The 23,224-nt window shown below is 42.8% G+C and overlaps 2 protein-coding genes across 3 annotated transcripts; both read right to left on the reverse strand.

The window, feature by feature from the left end:
* Window positions 1–328: 328 nt before the first annotated feature.
* On the reverse strand, window positions 329–8,032 carry LOC308384057 (uncharacterized protein). Of its 2 annotated transcripts, none has more exons than XM_080862371.1 (2): window positions 7,703–7,841; window positions 329–4,585 (listed from the first exon to the last, which is right to left on the reverse strand). In XM_080862371.1, exon 2 carries the CDS (start codon window positions 4,568–4,570, stop codon window positions 2,528–2,530), a length of 2,043 nt encoding a protein of 680 aa, XP_080718497.1. In that variant the 5' UTR covers window positions 4,571–4,585; window positions 7,703–7,841; the 3' UTR covers window positions 329–2,527. The 2 variants fall into 2 exon arrangements, with proteins under 2 accessions (XP_080718497.1, XP_080718496.1); XM_080862370.1 differs by having other exon boundaries at window positions 331–4,635; window positions 7,703–8,032.
* A 4,616-nt stretch (window positions 8,033–12,648) lies between these two features.
* LOC308385062 (uncharacterized protein) lies at window positions 12,649–23,182 on the reverse strand. The gene is made up of 3 exons (XM_080863783.1): window positions 22,291–23,182; window positions 19,461–19,529; window positions 12,649–17,359 (listed from the first exon to the last, which is right to left on the reverse strand). Exons 1-3 carry the CDS (start codon window positions 22,574–22,576, stop codon window positions 15,891–15,893), a joined length of 1,824 nt encoding a protein of 607 aa, XP_080719909.1. The 5' UTR covers window positions 22,577–23,182; the 3' UTR covers window positions 12,649–15,890.
* Between the last annotated feature and the right edge of the window lie 42 nt (window positions 23,183–23,224).

Consider the following 23,224-nt stretch of genomic DNA (forward strand, 5'->3'; position numbering starts at 1 on the left):
CCTCCTTCACCACGTCCTCCTCCTCCTCCACCTCCTCTTCCACCACGTCCTCCTCTTTCACCAAGTCCTCTTCCTCCACCACATCCTCCTCCTTCACCACGTCCTCCTCCTCCTCCACCTCTCCCTCCTGCTCCACCACCTTCCTGTTGTCCTAGACCACCTCCTCCTCCTCTTCCACCACGTCCTCCTCTTTCACCATGTCCTCTTCCTCCACCACGTCCTCCTCTTTCACCATGTCCTCTTCCTCCACCACGTCCTCCTCCTTCACCACGTCCTCTTTCTCCACCACGTCCTCTTCCTTTGCATCTCTTTGGATCCATTGTTTCAAACCTGAATGAGCTGGCTTTGGCCCTTTTATCTATCCATCGCAGGTTCTGATTGGTGTGTGCTAAATTTTGACTCCTAGTGTTTCCACCTGGTTAATTGTGTGCTAATTGAGCTCAAGCTATGCTGACTTAAGTTAACATTATTGCATGCTAGTGCTTTCTAAATGACTACATGGTGTAAGCACTGTAAAATGTAGGGATTTGTGTGTAGAGTTTTGCAGTAACAGTTCACCAAATTTGAGTCATGTGTCAAAGCAGGGAATAGTGTTTATAGTTCAGGGAAATGGGTGAGCTTTTTGAACAATAGCGTTACGGTTTTGAAATTTTAGTTTAGAGGCCTGGTTATAGTGTTTAAGCAATCGAGAAAAACTGTAACAACTAATATAGAGACTAGTGTTCTGCTCTTGGTAGATTGCAGTTATTATTACTGAAGTGAATTGGCTCTGTCTTTGTAAATAAATTACAGCACATTATAAGTACATCATGCTGTGACTGAACACATCACAGTAATTTGTCTCACTTAGTTATTCTGTCTGTTAGCCTATAAAATTTAATCCATCTTATTTTCTTATATTCACCTGCTGTGTTCTGCTCTGCTTGGAATTTCTATGACTGCAGTAAAATTGCATCACCCATCTCAGCTCCTCCCTCTTCACAAAGGATGCTCCAGTGTGGCCTTTGCTAAAGGAAACAATAAAGGAACTCCTTTCCTTAGTGTTTGGAAACTGGAACTGCTCTGATTATGGCTCCCACACAGATACACAGACAGGGTCATGTCTCTCAGTGAGGAAACTTCATCAGAAACATGGACTACTCAAACGCACTTTCACACAATGAACAGTAGCAGCCAGACTGGAGTCCACAGCTATATAAGAGCAGAAAGCTCTAAAGGTGAGCAGAAGCAAAGAAATGTAAGTAAGCACTGAGACAAGAGCAGACTCCTTTCACTGGCTGCTGGCAGGGACGAGACACCTCATCAGCTCAGGTTAGAGCTGCAAAGCTGCAGATCTCCTCTCAGACTGAAATGAAGATCCTCATTCTGAAGGTCACCACCAGGTTTCTCATTGCTGAGGTTCTACAGATACTATGATCAGACCGAAGGCAGGGTATCTGATATGGGTCCGTGTTTCTACAGTCATTGGTCCGTACCTGTGTTTCTCTGAGCTAAACTCAAATCACCAGCAGATTCTGGTCCAAGTCCCTGAGGAGCTCTGGAGACCCAGGATGAACCTGATATTTGGTGATGGTGGCAGTCATCCCCAAAAAACAGTAACTCCAGTGCAGTAAAAGTCGAAGTCAGGGGTACTTTTACAGCAGTAACTGAGTGAGTATTAACAGAAAAGCACTGGACAAGTTTTAATGATGTTGTTTTACTTCCTTTTGTTGGTCTTCAAATTTCCAATTTAAAAAAAAAACAGACACGAGAAAGCGTTTCTGGTTTACTCGTGTTTGCAGTTTTTAACGGACAGTAAAACCATTTGTCATGTACACACTCATTCTGCTGCTCTTCTCTGAGGTCACTACATTACATCAATCAAAGTAGTCAGACTGAGCCATGAAAACAACAAAACATGGCAGCAGTTTGATATAAAAGTTTTAAATTCACCCCACTGCTACAATAATGAACAGCACTGGCTACTGTTAATGTAATAACTGAAGAACTTTGTACTCAGTAGCTTCATTAGGAGGAAAACTGGAAAATGAAATTAAAAAATATAATTTTGTTTTATGAACTAAATTTTTATTTTTCATTTAAATTGTGCACCTTTAAATTTCTGTAGTTTTTAATTTTCTTATGAGAACATTTTATCAAACCAAATTATTTATTTCTGAATGTTTAAATGTTTTGGGAAGAGTAAAATGCTGGAAAAAAACAGAAATGTGTCCTGTGGTCTCAAACATGTTTTGAGCTCATTAGCTAAAAACTCTTAATGAAAGTAGTTGACTCATTCACCCCAGGATTATTTTTAGCACATTACCAGGAACCCAGGATTCAGTGGAACTCAGAATAAACAATCCTGGGTTAAAGAACTGGATCCTTTCAGGGCCCTCTGTTTTTGAAGCCCTGCAGGAGCTTTTTTTTTTTTTATTGCAAACACCAAAAAACATACATATTCAGGAAGATTTTATTTGGTCTTGTGAAAATATTTTCTGTCTCCGATCAGTTAGTAAAACCAGTACAAACTGGTCTGGACTGGTCTCTACAGCTGCAGCAGCTGTGGCTGCAAAGTGTCCTGCTCCGTGATTGGGTCGTCACTGGCGTCTGCGTGGACCTTCATGTGCACGTCCCGGGAGCGCTTTTCCTGGTAGCTCTTGCCGCAGAGCCGGCAGCTGTATGGCTTCTCCCCACTGTGCGTCAGCAGGTGCTTTTTCAGGTCATTCTTGGTGACGAAGGCCTTCCAGCACAGGTGGCAGCTAAACGCGCATTCCTTCCTGTGGAAGCGGAGGTGTGTCTCCAGGTAACCTTTGGTGCTGAAGCTCTTAGTGCACAGGCTGCAGCTGAATGGCTTCTCACCTGTGTGTGTCAGCTTGTGGGCATTCAGCCCTCCCACCTGCCTGAAGGCTTTCCCGCAGATGCAGCACTGGAAGGGTTTCTCGCCTGTGTGGATCCTCCTGTGAACCTCGAGGACGTGGATGGAGGCGAGGCTCTTCCCACATGTCTCGCAAGAGATGCGGTTGGATGGTTTGTCTCTGGTGTGGTTCCTGATGTGCAAGGTGAGAGCGCCGTTATCGATGAACGTCTTGCCACAGAACTCGCAGATATATGGTCGCTCCCCACTGTGGATTCTCTTGTGGCGCCGCAGAGCACCAGACCGCGGAAAGGACTTCCCGCAGACACTGCAGTGGTACGGTTTGATGCCGGTGTGACTCCTCATGTGAGTCTCAATGTTCTGGTAGGTTTTCCCGCATACGTGACAGATTTTGCCGGTGTCTCTGTGACTCTGCAGATGCTCTGTGAGCGTTTTTGATGGCGGCATACTTTCACCGCAGACCCCACAGACAGACTCTGCCGAGTGATTTTTGGCATGTTTTCTCAAACTTACTTTACTGTGAAAAGACTCACCGCAAACTTTACAGCGTGGCGGCATTCTGGCATTCTCTATGTCAGATGTCCTGGTGTGAGAGTGCGCCGGTGACTCGCCATCTTGACCCTCTAATGAGTGACTCTTTCTGTGAGTTTTCAAAGCGCTGCTCTCTATGAAGGTCTTGCCACAGCAGTTGCAAACATGCGGGCGCTCACCACTGTGGATCTTATTGTGGCGCCTAAGCGCACCTGGCCGGGGGAAGTGTTTGCCACAGACCAAGCAGTGGTACGGTTTGAGGCCTGTGTGGCTCCTCATGTGCGTCTCCATGTTCTGGAAAGTCTTTCCGCAGACACCACAGGTCCCACCAGTCTCTCTGTGTGACTGCAAATGTGTTAGAAGAACATCTGGCGAGTCGAGCTGCTGTCCGCAGATGCCACACATGCTCTTTGACTCCCTGCAGTGCATTTGGGCATGTTTCCTAAGGAAGCCTTGACTGTGGAACGAATCACCACAGACTCTGCAGTAGAGCACTGCCGACTTCAGATCTGGCATTGGTCCCTCGCGCTTTGGCTTCAGTGAGTCCGGCTGACTGTCCTCACTCCCGCTGTCTTTCTCATTTTGGTCTCCACCGTGCTCGTGGATCTTCAGGTGCTCTTGGAGAAGTTCACTCTGAGCAAAGCTGAGTCCACAGATGGGGCAAGGGTCAGTGCTTCTTCTGCTGTGAATCTTTTTGTGGCGCCTCAATGCTCCGGATCGGGGAAAGCTCTTCTGGCAGAGGACGCAGCTGAAAGGTTTAACTCCAGTGTGGCTCCTCATGTGTGTCTCCATGTTCTGAAACATTTTCCCGCAGACCCTGCAGGTCCCGCCTCCACCACTCATGGTTTCCATGTGAGATCTCAGATGGTCTGACAAACTGTCTGATGACTCAAAGCGCTGCTTGCAGACCCCGCAGAGATGCTCGGGGGAGTCTGAGTGCAATTTCACATGTTTCAACAGATTCCCTCGATGGCGGAAAATCTTTCCACAGAGGACACAAGGCTGATTTGTCGGGCGCGCCAACAATGCTGTCCGCTGTCTCTGCCCACTGGACTTCCTGTCTGTGGTTCTCCTATCTGTCCCTTTAATGCAGAGTGAGTTTTGGCTGCCTCTCCAGTGGTCATCACTTTTAGCTGCACAGGTGATGTCTGAGGAGGCAGGGCTGGGCAGAGGTGAAGGCATGTGGATGGAGTTTGCCTGTGGGCAGAGACTTTCATTAGCAGCAACCTTACAAAGAGCAGATGTGTCTGAAAGAAAAAAAAAGAAAAAACCGTCAACAGTTCATAAAAGCAATTGCGGCATGAAAGACACAGAAAGTAACAGTGAAACAACATGAAATACAGATGTTCAGTGTTTCCACTAGCACCTGAATGCAGCACACATCTGTAGCTCCATTCATAATTTATTTATATAGCACTTTAAAAACAACACATAGCCGATCAAAGTGCTGCACAGCAGAAATATTTTTAGATTTTTATTTTTAGATACATTTTTTGGAGCCATCCATGACTTCAAATCGCTAAGACAAACAAGCAGGAGTCCAATTGAGGAGATATCAGAGTGATTGAAAGGTAGATAAAGCTGGCAAACGTCAGCATATAGATGAAATTAAATATCGTGTTTTCTGAAAAATCATACCCAGTGGCAGGAGAAACAATGAAAACAGTACTGCCCTGCGGTACCCCCCATTGTAAAGGGGCCACAGATGATGAAGCAGAACCCAACTTAAAACAAAAGTTCCTGTTAGAAAGATATGATTTTATCCACAAAAGTGCCAAGCCGGAAATTCCCACACAGTGTTGTAGTCCAGAGAATAAGGTTGGGCGATATGTAAAAATTTTCCAACCGACAATCGTCAGTCCAATAACCGACGATAGACGATATATTCATGGATGCACAGACTTTTCGATGGGCAGAGTGATGTAACAATGCACGGACTGATTTGCCCGTTTACAACACAGAAGAAGTCCAAACATGGACGAACTAATTGCCAACTTGCACACTGCAGGAGAAGGCGCAGATAGAAATGGACTGTTACCTCACCGAGGAGGTCGTAGACAGAGAAGACGATCCACTGGTTTGGTGGAAAATTCATGAAAAACATTTCCTATTGATGTCACACATGGCACGGAAACATCTGTGTATACCAGCCACAAGCACACCTTCAGAACGCATCATAATATTGTTAACCACCTGCGCACACTACTAAAACCGGATAAAGTAAAAATGCTTGTTTTCCTGTCAAAGAATTTATAAGTTTTGTTTGGAGGGAATATTTTACCTTCTTTTCTTCTTTGTTTCAGCATTAATATAGCTACTTTTTTGGATTATTCATTCATTTATTTATTTATTTGAGATGCGCCGAATCGCACAAAAGACTAAACTTTACATTGGGGATTTTTTTTTATGTTCGCTGGAAGAGACATTTTGATTTTTAACTTATCTGTTGTTTGGTCGAGTGTGTAAGACAGATAAACACTGGAACGGCCTGTAAACACAGTTATAATGGAAAATAAGAGGCCAGTTTCTCTTTGTTTCCTTCCCGACCATTGTGTTTTTTTAATTAAATAAAATGCTTTTCTTTCCTGAACATAGGCTACTGCGGTTCTTTCTTTCTGTTATGAGTTTGAATAAATGAATCGCTGCTGCATTTGGGTGCACTCTGAGGAGGGTGCATTTGTTCGCAGTTAAAGGAGGGTGCTGTTAAAACAACGCTATTATTTATTTCTGTTGACTGCCTGTTAGCTTTAACAGACACTATTAGCAAACTTACTCATGGACAAATAAATAAATAAATGGCCCTTGTAAAAACTTTCGACAATAGGCTGCCCTGTTGTCAGTAGTCTATATATTTGTCCAATCGCCCAACCTTACCAGAGATCAGCACAATCATGATCCATCGTGTCAAATGCAGCAGTCAGATTCAACTAAACAAGCAATGCATATTTACCACAGTCGATCGCCAACAAAATGTCATCACAGAAAGCAGATATTAGTTTTTTTGTCTCATATTAAACACATCTGTTTAAACTGCAGCACGTGTTAACAGGCCAATCACAGCTCTCACTGGCTCTCTCTAATTTTCATGTTGCTGTTGCTGAACAAAGCGAAATTCATACTAGTACTACAGTGTGCCAGGACCACAGAAGTTAAAGACAGTAACGAAAAAGGTGGATGAGGTGAAGTGAAAGCCTTAAATTTATGAGAAAAGAAAAATTATTATTATTATTATTTAGCAGATAGACTTATGGTATCAGTTTGAAAGTTCTAGGTGACCTTGTTCTCAGGTTATCACATTTACAAACTTGGGTGTTCATGCTGCCCGCCACCTGAATGATTTTCACATCATGTTATGCACATGTGCTAAAGACTTGTCCACCATATAGGACACATAGCAACCAACAGTTGCTGTGCAATTGACAGTGTTTACACGCAAATCCATCACTTCCATTCAAACTATGAAGCAGCAATGTTTTAGCAAACAAAGAAATCACAGGGAAGTAACCAGCAACCTTTCACATCCTGTGGTTGCTAGACAGTCTCAGACCAGTCTGTAGATCTGTGAGATTGAGACGTTTTTATCCTGATCCTAACCACGTGTCAGGTTAACCTGACGTGGTTATTGACTACCTGTCTATAAGACCTCAGAAAGATAAGATAAGATAAGATAGAACTTTATTAATCCCTCGGGTGGGTTCCTCTGGGAAATTCGACAAGCCTATGTAAAACAACGTGGTTTTTGTACATTTGCGCCATGGCATTTCTAAGACTTGGTTATTAGCCAATGAGAAAATAGTTTCAGTCAGACTTGCCTCTCCATTTCACATATGGTTTCTTGAGTACAGAGACCTGATCTGAAGGCTTGAGAGCAGGTTGTGCCAAACCAGCAGCCGCCATCATGGTACCTACTGTCTCTGCTCTGCAGTGTGCCTGTATAAAGCTATGATGTTCCTCTGAGTATGTGCAGTAGGAGAATAGCCAGCAAGGAAAAAAAGCTTTCAAACTTTGTTTTGTTTTGTTTTAATAAAGTTGGTGTTTTAAAGTAGCTGCCCAGTGGCATTACAAGGATTGGTTCCTGAGCAGTCAGACTTTGAGGTTTTCTACGAGATATGACTCTTTCAAACAGTGTCTTTGTTTGTCTCTCTGCCATGTGTGAGGCTGATAAGCCGCCCTTTTCCTTTTACTCTCCGGTGCTGTTCCTGAACTACAGTAATGCTCTTGTGATGTCACCTCTTCCCGATCAATATCGATTTCTGATTGAACAGCTCCGGTCCTGTTTGCCCGGAGAGCCACGGCAGCAGACACGGAGCTCACCTGTCCGGTTCAGCAGGACCACCGGGCTCAGCAGCGCCTCCAGCCGCCGCAGCTGTCGTCGGGACTCCTCCACCTCCCGCTCCAGCAGCCCGACGATCTGCTGCGCTGCCGCTTCGAGCCGCTCGGCGAGCAGCGGCCGCAGCAGACGGCCGGGTCCTCTGGAGGACCCAGAACCGCCGCTCTGCGTCTCCAACGCGCCCAGAACCTCCTCCGCAACCCGTGCCAGCAGCTCTGACACAGACTCCGCCAAAGCCCGGTGTCTGCAGCAGCTTGGCGGGGATTCTGTCAGAGACATCCCGGTTCAGAGCTCTGCGGCCACAGGAAGGTAAACAGCCCGAAAACCCGCTATGCTCAGTATCGACGAGCCAGAGCACGACCCTGCTGGAGTGGAGGACGCATCGCTTCCCGAGAGAGACCGTAGCGCAGGAACTATTTTTTGTGGAAAAAGTGTGCTAGTGTTTTTATATTAAGGCGGATAAATGTACCAGCTGAGCTGCTTTAAGTGTGAACCCTGTGTTTAACTGTCTAGACCTCTGCTGCCAATCAGAATTTGGGTAAAAGTACCAAAGCAAGAAACAAACGCACAGGAAATGAGAAGTTAGATCCGAAATATCAGCCTGTATTTGGTTTCTTATACTTGTTTTTCTACTATATCTGTTGTATTTATTTTTCTGTTTTCTTTCCGATTTGTTTAAAAATAAAATTTTATACACACACACACACACACACACACACACACACACACACCAGTTTAGAGGTATAGAAAAATGAATTTTCAGCTGTGGTGACTTGTTTCCTCTTCTGGTTATAAAATCTGCAGCTCATCATCAAAGCCACTTCTTTACGTGAAGGTCCGTTTTGTGTGTTAAACGTGAACAGAAAGCATAATCAAGTCTTCCTTTCCTGTCACAATGATGGATTTAAAGCCAAACCAAAGAGGAAAACTTTATCCCTGCGGGGGGATAACTCGGGTTATGAGGTCAGAGTAATAGTAACAGTAATGTGATTACTCTGAGACACTCACAGTTATGTTCTCGCATTAATATGTTCCTCAGAACAGAAGATGAAGGTCGTCTGAGTGAAGGAAGCAACTGTACAGACAGGAAGTACTCTGAGCTAGTATTTTGGAAACTCCAATATTTAAACCACACTAAAGAACAGAGATCAGGATGTCACGTGCTATCATCATTGTGTGGTGGACCACTGGAGGGCTCCACTCACACCCAGTTCTCAGGAAGTGTTGTTGCTGTGTTTTGGAGGGAAAAGTATTGAGTTGTGTGGTGATGAGTTATAAACGAGGAGTGTTAATCGAGAGCTCTCGTGTCGTCTGTGTTTACCTCCACAATTGGAATAATTTCATCTTTAAATACTCTGAGGCCATCACCTTGGTTGAAACATTAACACACCACACATCAGCTCACTCTCAGTCTCAGACACACACACACACATACACACAGAGCTTGATGTGAAACAGCATCTGTGTTTAAACAGATGCACACAGACTCAGTGTGACACTTAGTTTCAGCTTTGAGCTGCATGTTTTTCAGTCTCTCTCCTTTAGGGCTGAACGATTATGGAAAATAATCTAATTGCGATTTTTTGCCCCAATATTGCGATTGCGATGCGATATGCGATTATTTTTTAAGGTATTTGTCTTCTGTATTATTAAACAAAGACAAGCAATACATCATATAGCATGGCCAATACTATATTACATTAATTTTAAACTGTTCTTTCCTGGAAGACAGACCTCTGTTATGATGACATGAGGTGATGCATGAATTGATGACTGACATTTTTATTTAACTTCTTCAATCACAACAGTATATTTGAACATACACAATAGTTTATTTTTAGCTTACAAACATCTGAGCATAAAGTGCTGACAAGGAACCCTGGTGTAAACATTAAAATGAAAGTCAGTACAATGTGCAGATTGCAGAAATATACATTAAAAAAATCAGTGGCTTTACCACACTCAGTTTTTCGACATCTGTGAACTACTAGACAGTCATTCAATTAAAAAATAATATTAAATAAATAAAACTAATAAATAAAAAATACACACATCTTACTGATCTTTGCAGTCAGTAACATTACACATAAAGTGCAAACATAATAGCAATTGTATAAACACACACACAAACACGCCTTTAAAGTTTAAAGGCGTGAAATTGGACGGTCTAGCCTTCTGATTAGCGTCACCGCTGTCTCGGTGGAGTTTAATAAACTCGGCCGTCTGCTTCTTGCTATCTAAAATATAACCAGACACTGGTGTAAATTCTCGACTGTCTCATACTTCTGTTTAATAAGTTTTCTGTTTGACGTTTAGTCAGCTGTGTGAAAACCAAGGAGGAACCCACCCGGGGGATTAATAAAGTTTTATTTTATCTAATCTAATAACTTTAATCTCAGCCAAACCGATTTACTCACGAACAAACAAAACACTGAAAAAAGCCCAACAATAACATTTTTAGGTTGTCTAAGTGACTTATATATCACGTTTAACCCGAGCAGCGAAACTCCGCGGTGATCTGAAAATGATGTGCCGGGAGTTGTGCCGTTCTCGGCCGCATCAGTAATCCTCGAGCTCCCGGCTAGCTGTCGAGCTGGTGGGTAGCAGACGCCTCTGAAAACGTCGAAGCACTTTTGCAAATATGGGATATCTTGATAAACCGAGCAGATATTTGATGTTTACACAACTACTTTCTCGCCTGAAAATATGTTAAAAGTTTATTTTGTGACCCTGAAAGATTAGTATGAGTAATTTTAAAACTTAGTAGCGGCCGCCATTGCTGGAAACTGGAGTTTGGCTGGGCCGCGCTATGAATTCTGGGATATGGTAGTAATTTGGACAGCCTTCGGCACGTCGCTGTGACGTAATCGGTCTACAAATGCGGCCTCAGGAGGATGCAGCCCATGAATTTGGACATGTCCAGAGTATAATCGCAGCCTTTGCGGTTAGAAAATTGCACTTGATCATGTCGCGATATTATCGCAAATGCGATAAATCGTTCAGCCCTACTCTCCTTTTTATCAGACTGAAGAGTCAAGCGTCACCTGCTCACAGAGAGAAGCTGCACATGCTCTCTCTCAGTGGCCTGTAAACAGTTTGCTGACCGAGGCCAGGCCTCCTCTTTGCGAACCTCAACCAGAACCAATCCACAGAAGAAAGGTCAGCACTGTACACTGACTCTTCACACACATTTATTTGACAATAAAAGTCTTGAAACTTATTAAATCCTTCTGATTACTCATCACTCCAACATAAAAAATTTTTTTTTTTTTAAATCAGCTAAAAAAAAAAAAACTTGAAGCCACAAAGACTGTGGATCAGTTTGAACAAACTCAGGCCACCTGTGGTGTTCTTCAAACATCATGTTTTTCCTTCTTCAAATGACTTCAGAGCGACAGCACTGGGTTCCCTTCAGACTCTCCTGACCTGCTGGAGGCATGAACGTGCTGCAAAGATTTTACTGATGCAACAGAGTCTCAGACACACACACACACATACACACAAATGTCAAATCAATGTTACCACATCAGTGCTCTGCTCAGCTCCACAGGTAACTGAAAGGAAACGGCACTGTTTACATACTCCCTGTTCTCTTTTTTAAATCACAACCTTTAAAAATAGAAACCATCAATATCATACGCATAAATGGATCTTTTCAGCTTTCAGTTTCACATATCCCTAAATTTCATTTACAGGACTTTTTGGAAATAAGGTTGTATAAAAACATACAAAATTTAAAATGCTCAGTTCTCTCCAAAGTTAAAGCAGATTGTCGCGAGTTTAGGGCAATGGTTAAATATTGAAGGTTAAACCAAAAATCATAACTAGAATTGATCCCACTCCGGGCTGTGGGGCTGGAGCCTATCCCAGCTGCCACAGGGTGAGAAGAAGGGCACACCTGAACAGGTAACCAGGCTGACGCAAGGCTAACGCAGAGAGACAGACAACCTTCACACTCATGTCAGCGGACTCTCCACCAGCTGCTGAAGCAAAAACCAATTGTGGCACCTTGAGGGAAAATACATGTCACTTAAAGGAGGAGGAGTGCTCAGAGCTGAGAAGATTCAAATGGAAGATATCTGACATTTTATTTGAATCAACTAATCTTTAAACTGACTGTTACAGATTTCATGGAGGAAAAAAAGCGGGGGGAAAAGAAGGTGAAAACACAAATTGGGAAAAATATAGCTACAACATTTGTGTATACGGAATTCCTGAAGACACTGTAAGAGACAAACTATGGGAGTTTTTTTTAGAAACGTTTATTAAATTGGAGTTGTCCCTAAGTGATACGGAGCTGTGAATGCAAAGAAGTCACAGAGAGAGACCCAAACCACAGAATCCAGAGAAATTCAGTTTCTCTGTCGATTTGACTTTCCCTGGGTAAGGCTTGACACTTTAGTTTAACAACACTAAATATAATTTAGTGTAACCATTTCAGTTTAATTTTACACTGGAAGTTACAAATGTCTGCCTTAGAGAACTTGGAGAATAAGCCACTGTTCTGGAAGCTTGTTTTCCTGTTTATTTTGACTACTAACTACTTTGTAATACTTTGATTATTCATAACCTTACCGAGGAGAGGCCCCTCGTAATGCAAGAGCTTTCCTCTCCAAAAGGTTTTTGGGAAATTCTGATTTTGAGTAGAAACCACCATTCTCTCATTTGTTCTGTTTCAGTTAAAGTTCCAAGTTTTGTCAGATGTGTGTTGTGTTTTTTGTCACCCAAGGTTTACAATGTAAATGCTGTTTCTTATACAAGGCATGTCCTTTCAGCAGTATAGTTTACTAACACTTAATGTCAATGAGTTACAAAACCCAGTTAAAAGATGTAAACTTATTGCTGGAATGAAAGAGGAAAACCATCATATAATTCTTTGGCAGGAGACCCGCTTTACCAAAAAAGGGCACAAAAACCTAAACACCCCAGATTGAAATACATATTTTATTTATCAAACACAAAGGGACCCAATAGGGGAGTTGCAATTCTAATTTTAAAACAAATTCCTTCCAGCTGAGGAAGGACTATATATTTTGGTAAAAGGAACTCTAGACTCTAAAGTAGTGATGCTACTTAACATCTACAGACCTCCTGGACAACACAAATCATTATTAAGGACCATGTTTGATTTAGTTGCTACAGAGACATCAGGTGTTCTGATATGTGGTGGAGACTGAAATGTACAATTACACCCTACCTTGGACTCCTCAAACTTATCAAAAAATCAAAATCCTGAATCTCTTAGTACTAAAACAATTTGAATTCAAAGAACAGATCATACGTTGTTTGAAATTGCTGTACAGTCGTCCAACTGCCCAGATAAAAAATAATGGAAATCTGTCTAGGATTATTACGCTTGAGAGAGGATGTCTTCAGGGGAGTCCCCTAAACTTTACTTTGTCTGTACTCTTTATAGAGCCCTGGTTCAATAGATTAGAGAAGACAAGGAAATCGAGGAGTGGAGTATAAAATATGCTTATATGCAGATGATGTACTTTTGACCTTGTCCAATCCGGACTCTAGCCTCCCTAAATTGATGACTCGTCTTAAACAATTTAGCCAATACTCAGGTTGCAAATTAAATATACAAAAAACCCAAACTCTAACTTGCATCTATGTACCAAAAGAAAACATACGTAAAATGCATAATTTCAAATGGAATACTAACAAACTGACGTATCTTGGAGTCACCATAACAAAGGATTTGACAGAAATTTATAACTTAAATTATAACGCTATCACACAAAATATAAAAGTGGACTCAGGAAGATGGGCACCTTTGACAGTTTGTCTGTATGGCAGAATAGAAATTGTGACCATTTTTTTCTTCACAATTTTACCCTGTGTGTTGTTTCTTTTTCAGTCCCTGCCAATTGAAATTCCCCCGAAACAACTTAATGAGTGGAAAAGAATGATCTCACAACTTATTTGGCGAGATAAAAACCAGGGTACAACTTGAGACTCTACAGTTACCAAAAGACCAAGGTAGATTGTCTTTACCTAACCTGGAGGACAATTACGATTACAGCTTCAGTACTTGGTTAGACTTTGTGATACTAGATACGAAGCAAAATGAAAAGATTTTGAACTTACCCAATTAGACAGGTTTTACAGTCTTTATTGGGTGATATAAGCCTACAGGAAAAACACGTGTACACTAAAGTAGCTTTAAACATAGGGATTAAAGAAGGTAAAAACTAATAATTTAGAAAGGAAAGTGTGAATACTAAGATGGGCAGGATATGATACAGACTTTACACTACCACAAAGGACTTGGAAGGGTATTACAGCATACTGTAAAATCTCAGCCAAAACAGATATGGGCAGATTCTTACCACTCAGTGAAACTTACAGGTTAAATAAAACTGCTTTTTATAGACAATTGAGACACCACTTTAATAAAAATGATAAAGTTGTAAGGTAGTGGGTGCCTCATTGACATATTTGTGAACACCTAGAAAGGTAAAGTACATAAAAGGCTGATCTCTAAACTATTCATATTTACAATCATTCAGGAAGCACTACACCCAATATGTTAAGACCAAATGGGAGAAAGAAGACAAACAATAGCACGTCAAGGTCCCCTCTTTGGAGGGAATATTCCTGGAAGAATAACATTAGATTTTTCATTAACCCTAAAAATAAACCACTTCAGAATAGCAAACCTGAATCTAGTAACTGCTGGAGACAATGTGGCAACACCATGGCTGATCACTATCACATATTCTGGACCTGTCCTGCTATTAAATCTTATTGGAGAGAGAAAACAACGATTAAAAAGGTAAAAGACATTTTTGAAATGGAAAACATTTACCTTTTCTCTAAGACTCTGTAAAGAAAAATTTCAAAGATATGGTCATACAAAATGATTTTCCCATCTCAATCTCTTTTCATTTAACTTTATTTCCGGGACCTTGTTTAGTGCTCAACTGGACTTTTCTCCATTTTGTGCTGAATGGGCACTTGTGTAGACACATACAACAATATGCAAAGTTTGTATGTATGTAGGTATTTGAAGGTGTGTGTATATGTATGTAGGTGTGGGTGTATGTGTACAGTATGTGTGTATATATGCGCATGTATAAAGGAGCAAGATGCACTGTGTATTTCTAAAGAAAAAAAATAAAGTTTGAAAAAAAAAAGCAGTGGAATTGAGCAAAGGTAGAGGCAAAGATTAAATGGTGGAAGTTGTAGAAAAATAAATGTTGTACAGAGTTCACGGAGGAGGTGAAACAAGCTTTCGGTGGCAGGTAGAGTTAACAGAGGACTGAGTAGTGAGAGGAAAGAGGACAAGGAGACTTAGTGGAGGAATGAGGAACTACAGGAGAGGTTAGCAAAGAAAAAGTGGGTTGATTGAAAAAAGTAGACAGAAGTACACAGGCTCAGTGGACAGCAATGGTAGAAAAAGCTTATTGTGACCTGTATGTGAGACTGGACACCAAGGAAGGAGACTGGTTAGACATAGAGACCAAGCTGTTTCAAGGACTGAAATGTAATAACAAGTGAAGAGGGTGTGATGTGATGTAAGCAGTACATGGAGGAGATGATGAATGAAGAAAATGAGAAAGGATGACAGTTAGTGAATGTGATGTTTGCCTTGAGAGTGTTGATGAGGAAGTTTAAAGAAGGTCAAAAGGAGCTTCACTGTGTCTTTGTGGGTCAGAGGGATCAGATGATTAGCAGTTCAGAGAGGAACTGCGGTAAGTAAGGAGTGGCAGAGAAGTCTGTGATGGTGGTGCAGGACATGTATGAGGACAGAGACAGTGGTGAATTGAGTGGTAGGAGTGACAGGGTGGTTCAAGGTAGAGGTGGGATTACATCAGGTATGCTCTGAGCCCCTCTTGTTTACTGTGGTGAAGGACCGACTGAGAGATAAGGTCTGTGGACTGCGATGTTTACAGATGACGCCGTGATCTGTAGTGAGTAGGTGGAGGAGAGCATGGAGAGGTGGAGGTATGCTCTGGAGAAAAGAGGAGCCAGTAAGAGGAAAACAGAATGCATGTGTGTGAATGAGAGGGAGACAGATGGACACGACAGGAGTACAGTCAGTGAAGGTGGTACCACTACCATTATGAAAACATGACCAACTTTATAGAGATTCCATTTTGTCAGAAACTTCCTGTCAACTGTAGTGTTCTGTGCTATTATGAATAATGGGGAGGTGCTGTGGTACTACAACTGCGTGAATCCTGAGTAGAAGCTGTCCTCTGCTGTCCTCTGCGGCTCTGGCCTCGAGTCCTCCTGGCCAGCTAAATGCACTTTAAGGTGCCCATTAAGCGAGCGTTTGGCCTGGAAACTTTTCCCACAGACCCTACAGGCGTATGGTTTCTCCCCGGTATGGATCAGCATATGTCTCTTAAGGTCCACATCCTGCATGAAGCCCTTCCCGCATACCTGGCACAGGAAGCGGCGCTCCTTGTTGTGAAAGCGGACATGTGTGTCCAGGGTCTGTTTTTGGGTGAAGCCTTTCCCACACAGGCTGCAGGAGAACGCCCGCTCACCCGTGTGGATTTTCAGGTGTGTCTTCAGGTTGCCACTCTGGTTGAAAGCCTTCCCACAGAAGCTGCAGCTGTAGGGTTTCTCCCCAGTGTGGATCCTCAGGTGCATCTGCAGCGCCGATTGGCCCGGGAAGCACTTCCCGCAGATGCTGCAGGTGCCGCCAGCCTCGCGGTGAGAGCGCAGGTGGGCAGCAAGGCTGTCAGAGGACTCATAATGGTGTCCGCAGAGTCCACAGCGGCAGTCCGTGTCTTGCAGGTGAGTCGCCACGTGTTTCACTAACAGGGTCTTCCTATCAAAGGTGTCACTGCAAACTTTGCAGCGGAAGGACGGTATTGAAGTGCGGTTCGTCTTAATTCTGAGGCTGTCGTTCTTCTGATGAGTTGCCATGTGTTGCCGCAGACTGTTCCGTTTACTGAACCCCTCACCGCAGACACTGCAGGTGTGCACTGCTGAGCTCCTGTGCTCCTCCATGTGGCGCTCCAAAGAGCTCATGTGACAGAAGGCACGGCTGCACTCTTTACATTTGAAGGCTTTCTCTTCTGCGTGGACACGCAGGTGTGATGTCAGGTTGCCCTTCTGACTGAACTTCTTGCCGCAGAAGTTGCAGCTGTACGGTTTCTCTCCTGTGTGCAACCGCACATGCATTTCCTGGGCCAGGATGGAATGGAAGGTTTTCCCGCAGAAGGAGCATGTTTTGCTTTTGTCCTGGTGCATCTGCAGATGAGCCTTCAGGCCATCGGCAGAGTCCAGGCATTCCCCACAGTAACCGCAGCGAAAGTCTGGGTTGCTGGCACAGGTGTGCAGGACGTGTTTGAGTAGGAAGCCTTTCCCTTGCAGTGCCCGGTCACACACGTGGCAGCTGAAGCTCTGAGCCAGACTCGAGCGCCTCCGGTTGCTTGTGACACTGAGCGCCGGACGGCTACGCTTCTTCCTCCTGAGAGGTCTGAGAGTCCGCCTATGTTCAATCCAGTCACTGTCCGGGTCTCCATCGCTGCTCTCAGAGAGGGGTGGGTGGTAGGATGGCGAGGGCGAAGGAGGTGATGATGGACAGGAAACGTTGCTGCCATCGTGCTCCTCTGGATCGGAGGGATCCTGGTCTGTGGGGTCGTTTGGGTCATACAGCGTCACTGACTGCAGAGGATCTGAGGAGGAAAACAACAGTTGTCAGCATCAATCAGATCAGAACACCTGAGATGCACCTAGTGATGGCTGAGTTATTGCAGCTAGGGCTGGGCAATATGAGGAAAATCTGATATCACGTTTTTCGGGGGGGGGCTACATCACGATACACAATATATATCATGATATGTTAAATAACCTCCAAAAACAAATGCTATTTTCATATAGTGCCCAAAATTGCACTGGTATACTCATTCAAATCGACAATTAAATTTTTTTATTTTTTTTATTTTTTTTTACTTAAACACAAAAAAAATGTGAATAAATTGAAATATTTTATTTTAACCAGTCAAAGGTTTTTCACAAGTGACTATACATTACAGTATAGGTATGTCCCAATTCATAGGCCGCATAGGACCTGGCCTTCGCGGTCTATGTGGGCCAGGTCCTTTGAAAGCCAAGTAAGCCAGAAGTGCGAGGCTGTTGAATGGGACGGTCTAGCTTTCAGATTTGCGTCACCAGCTGTCGCGGTGGAGTTTAATAAACTCAGCCGTCTGCTCCTTGCTCGCTAATATATAACATGACATTGGAGTAAATTCTCGACCATCTCACATTTCTGTTTAACCATTTCCTGTTTGACGTTTATTCAGCTGTGTGAAAACTATAACTTTAATCTCAGCTAAACCGATTTACTCAGAAACAAATAAAACACTGAAAAAAGGACCCGACCCAACACAGTTGTTGGCCGCATTTGGAGCAGCCTTCAAATTATGACAGCCTTCGTCGCCTGGCCGTGAGGTAATTGGCCTTCAAATGCGGCCTCTGAAGGATGCGGCCTACGAATTGGGACATACCTTATGTCTCTTTCTGTGGTCAACAATAGACCTTTAACAAGCAAAAGATCATAGAAACAAAAAGTACATCAAGCAATAAATTCACGAGACAATAAAACAATTGAGATGAAAAAGGTGCTCTTTTGTGCTTATAACATATAAAAACTGTAAAATAAAAAATGTGATGACCTCAAATTACAGAAATAAAAGTCTAGAGAGCGACCAAGAACCTTTATAGGTAATTGCAGCTGGTTTATTTAACATTTTCTTTAGTGTGTGGGGAGACGCTGATATGTGGAGTTTAAAACATTCTTAATTTTGTAGTGGATGACGTTTCAGCTGGTAGAATAAATTTGTGGTACTGCTACCTTTTGCGGCAATATTTCACTCTAATATTTCCATGGCAATTTATACCCGATGATTGCGATGAAGTCATTTTTAACCATCATACGTGGAAAAACTTGCGATACATTGAGTATATTTGATATATCACCCACCCCTCATTACAGCATGGAGCATTTTGAGATATGTTTTGATCCATTTCCTCAGAGGCCGCTTTCGAAAATCAAAACATGTACTGAATGAGTGAGCTTGTTAGATGAAAGTTAGACTGACTCAATGCTCCACCCTGTGGTGGAAACCGGTATTACAGTAACTACAGTAACTGACCCCAATGGTTCTTTCTTCATATTCTGTTTTAGTTACATTTACACGGTTTTCAACTCCTTTTAAAAACTGGAATTTTAATTCCTTTACTCTGATTTTATTTATGATAGGTCCTGACATCAGCTGGATGAATGCTTTCAGATGTAATGCAGATCGAAGCACCTTTATTTCCAGGTGTTACTCAGTCCAATCCAACAGGTATGATAATGCCGAAATGCCAAGTGTTTGGTCTACAGAGGGTCTTTGATTTTGAAAAAAATAAACGGGATTTTCTGTGCTCTTCCTGCCCTCCTCATCTACTTGGTGCAGATCAATGCAATTTACATTAACATATGGACCATTTTCACCCCAGAGCACCGAGAATCACCAGCTTTGGTCTGAGCATATGTGATCAGATTCCTTTATTTGGAAAAAATGAACACAGAATCAGGCTGTGTGGTTTGTGTTAACCTGATGCGGAAGCATCTTTAATTTCTGACTTAACCTGCTAAGATTTCTGGGCTGCTTGGAGCATCAAACATACATCATACCCGCGGAGCAGTGAACAGTTTAATGTATATTTAATGTATATTTTTAAGATTAATATTGTCATGGTGATGATTCTGAAATACTTTAATGCACATACCTGCACACTGCACAGTCACCTTAATCTCAGCTGTCCTCTGACTGGCTGTTTGCACAATGGAGGTATTTCCTGTGTGTAGAAGAACCTTGAAGTTAAACCAGAGAAGAAACAACACACAACAATACACTGGATAATAATATAACAATATGTACATGCAAATCCTAAAATCTGTCCCACCAGCAAAACAAACACATTTTAATTCCCATCTATAAGATGACTGACTCATGAGTGACCATAAAAATCCACATAGGAAAGCTTAAAATAATCTATAGAATGTTTTTCCATGAAAAGCAAAGACATGAAAACATGTTTTAACCTGATGGAGACCTCCTGTTCTTTAAGGTGAGCCCCTTTTAAAGAATTTCAAACTCCCCACGCAGCTCAAAGCTGCTCTGCTCACAACAAAGCTGTTGGACCTTTTTAAAAGTGACGCAGCAGCATTGAAAAAATCCAAGTATGCAAATATCGCTGAATCGTCATTGTCACGCTCACGATTTCCACATAGATTTGTGCGTGTGCACTGTTGGTAAATGAGGACCACAGCCTGTGAACACACCTCACCGTGCTATCAGCTCTGTTACACAAAGCGGAAGAAGCATGAACATGCTCCAGAAACAGCGCCGTCTCTTCAGAACCAAAAAAGCGTTTAAAGTGGACTGAAAAGTGGAGGGAACAGCTGATGACCCTCAAAGCCTTTTTTTTCAAACACATGTGCAGGTGGTTACATATGGTTAAAATAATTCAAATGCAGTAAGTATACACGTTTTTCATATAAATACAGTCTATAACTTGATTATTGTCTGTAGCCCACATAATTACACACTTTAGTTACATAAAACATGTGAGTTTCTGTATAGCGTGTATAATAAATAAATATGTAGCCCAATAAGTATAAAATCCAGAAAGCTACACAACATGGGGCGGTTCATTTACAAACACAAGTCTAACTTAAGTTTCACACTGTTTTTTGTTAGAAAACAATCACATTGTTACAGCTTAAATTACACAAAATGTCAGAAATCTGCACTGTTATGAACAAAAATTTAAATCTAATTTTTCACGATTTGTTGGATGAACCCACTGAGGTCTGAAATACAACCGGCCATTTTTGACTCCTTTTGAGTTTACGTTTGTATTTCACCCTCAAATTGTTTCATTTTATTTTTTTCCCCTTGCCTCGTTTGGTATCTTTCTTTTCAGCTCAACTGAATTTTTTTTCACTGACATACTGCATTAGTATTACTGATCTGAAATCACACAAAGAACTTAAAATCCTAGTAGTATTTCTTTACTGTAAAAAAAACCACAGACATGTTGAGTAAATTTTTATAACTTGAAATGCAAATATAAAATGTACATTTTGGAAACATAAACAACAATTTATCTAAAAATGCGGCCAATAGACCTGCCGTTTTTTTATTTTGTACAACCATTTAAAAATATTACTAAAACTAAAATGAGAGAACAATCAGGTGTTGCAATAAGATGCCCCACAAATGTTGTGTGCCAGTAAAAACAGGAGAACAGCACAGGGATAAACCTGCAGGCCTGACAACAGGAGGTGTATCACTCCGCTGGTTTTCTATTTAGTGACAGTGTTTACGTTGCAAATGTGTCTTAGTGACATTAATTAGTGCCCTCACTGACACACAAAACAAAACAACGACTACACAACAGAACAACTACACAACACAACACACTAAGTATACACTCCACACTAAACGTCACAAAACTCTCCCCTCTTCCTAAACAACCAAATCCCACGTGTTGACTTTTTTTTTTAATTGGTCAACATGGTACATTTTTCCACCGATAGGAAACATGTGGCTTTATTTCTTTCTTTACCGTTTTTGCGCTGTCCTTAGAAAACGCTTAAAACACACACACACACAAACGTGACGACAGTATTTAGAAAAAAGCATGGCTTATATATATATATTATCATAACTCTGGATTTACTGGCCTGTAATTAAAATGTAAAAACTTTGAAGTTCGAACTTTCAATGTGGGCTGAAATAGAGACTCAGCGTGGCTGCAGCCTGTTTCTATGTCAGCTTACATCAGTCATGTGATTTGGAGGTGCAGCGTGTCCGTGGACCACGCAGGGTTAATAACACTCACCTTCCGTCCATTTCCACAGTGTAACATCCAACCATCTGTGTAAAAAGCGAAATTCCCAAGGTGTTGTTCAAAATGTGCTCTGGCACAATCATAACCATCACTTGCTACCAAAAAAAAGCCGGTCCTGCTATGGGCTGAACCATTTGTTAATGGTGGAGGGGGGAACACTATGCAATATATTCAGTTTTAGCATTTATATTCACTGTTGACTGTAACTACGCTCAAACTGTTAATGCTATCTTATTTTAATAAACAACACTGTCATATGCAAAACTGGGGTGGCAAGGGATCATTTTAGGGTGGCACTTGCCACCCCATGCCACCCTTCTAGATCCGCCCCTGGTGTTACACGTGCTGGAAAGCAGTGTGAGTAAAAGCATCGGCCCCAACAGGCTGAAATAGTGCCAACCGCCAGTAAACCGTATGCAGAAGAAGAAGAAGAAGAAGAAGAAGAAGAAGAAGAAGACTGAAACAGTATTTCTGCGGTGGCGCTTACACTGAACCTTTATGACCGATGAGACTGCAAAAGCTTATTAATTCGAAGATCAAATATTTCAGATTTCTGCTGACTGGAAAAAGAGAACGATCAGCTATGTCTCCGTGGAGCCAGTAACTCATTAATCGGTGACAATAACCAGCTGGTTAGCCCATACCGAGGGTCCTGTTTGTGTTCTGCGTGGGTCCTGCTTGCGTTTAGCGCGACACTGACCTGCCGCTTGCAGCCGGACTTCGGGCTTGAGCACGGCATCGAGCAGCCTCCTCTGACGGCAGATCTCCCGCTCCGAGCGCTCCACTCTGTCCTGGTACTCCGCCACGGTCTCCTCCAACAGAGCGACGATCTCCTCCGCGGCCACCGTCAGCCGCTCGGTCAGCAGCGCTCTCATCGTCGGGAGCTCGGCTGCTTCTTCTCCCTTCTCCAGCCGCAGCAACAAGTCTTCGGCGGCGGCGCTGATCCGCTCGTGGACCGACACTCGCAGCAGCTGCACGGTGCACATTCTGCGGCTTCTCCCTGCCGGGAGCCTCCGGGACAAAGAGAGCCAGCAGGAATGTAAACACGCTGCGAGTTCCGAGTCGAGGAGCGCGGTGCGGAGAGAGCGAACAGCGCCCCTGCTGAAGCGGAGGCTGTCGGAGTCAGAGGAGAGTTCCGGAGTCTCCTTGCTACTTTCTGGTTGTGCGGGACATTTTTAGCCAGAAGTTAACGGCATGTGAGTCAGCAGCTGAAGCTGGAACAGATCAGAAAGCCCTGAGAAAAAGGTTTCACATTCAGTGATAGCATGGTTTACTCCAAATCTCAGCAGGGTCATTCTGGTGATCCACTGACAGGTGCCCCTTCACCTGTCAGTGGATCACCAGCTTCCTGACTGACAGGCAGCAGCTGCTGAGGCTGAGGAGCATCACAATGCCACACACAGACCATCAGCACCAGCCTGCCCCAGGGGTGTGTTCTCTCCCCACTGCACTTCTTCCTCTACTCTGATGACTGCACCTCAGGAGAACCATCTGTGAAACTCCTGATACAGAACAATGACAAGTACACATGCAGACAGGAGGTGATGCAGTCAGAACCTGGAGCTGAAGCCTGTGAAGATGACAGTAGACCTTTTGGAGAGAGTCTATAAACGACAAACTATTTTTAGTTTTCT

This window comes from Rhamphochromis sp. 'chilingali' (genome assembly GCF_963969265.1).
Source record: "Rhamphochromis sp. 'chilingali' genome assembly, chromosome: 17".
Lineage (NCBI taxonomy): Eukaryota > Metazoa > Chordata > Actinopteri > Cichliformes > Cichlidae > Rhamphochromis > Rhamphochromis sp. 'chilingali'.

Coding starts and splice junctions, on each gene's coding strand:
- LOC308384057 (XM_080862370.1), bottom strand. CDS start 7,997: ATGTCTCTGACAGAATCCCCGCCAAGCTGCTGCAGACACCGGGCTTTG. Junction 4,636..7,702: donor GGTCCTGCTGAACCGGACAG/GTGAGCTCCGTG, acceptor TTTTTCTTTCAG/ACACATCTGCTCTTTGTAAG.
- LOC308385062 (XM_080863783.1), bottom strand. CDS start 22,576: ATGTGCACCGTGCAGCTGCTGCGAGTGTCGGTCCACGAGCGGATCAGC. Junction 19,530..22,290: donor AGTCCGGCTGCAAGCGGCAG/GTCAGTGTCGCG, acceptor TTCTACACACAG/GAAATACCTCCATTGTGCAA. Junction 17,360..19,460: donor GGTGACTGTGCAGTGTGCAG/GTATGTGCATTA, acceptor TTTCCTCCTCAG/ATCCTCTGCAGTCAGTGACG.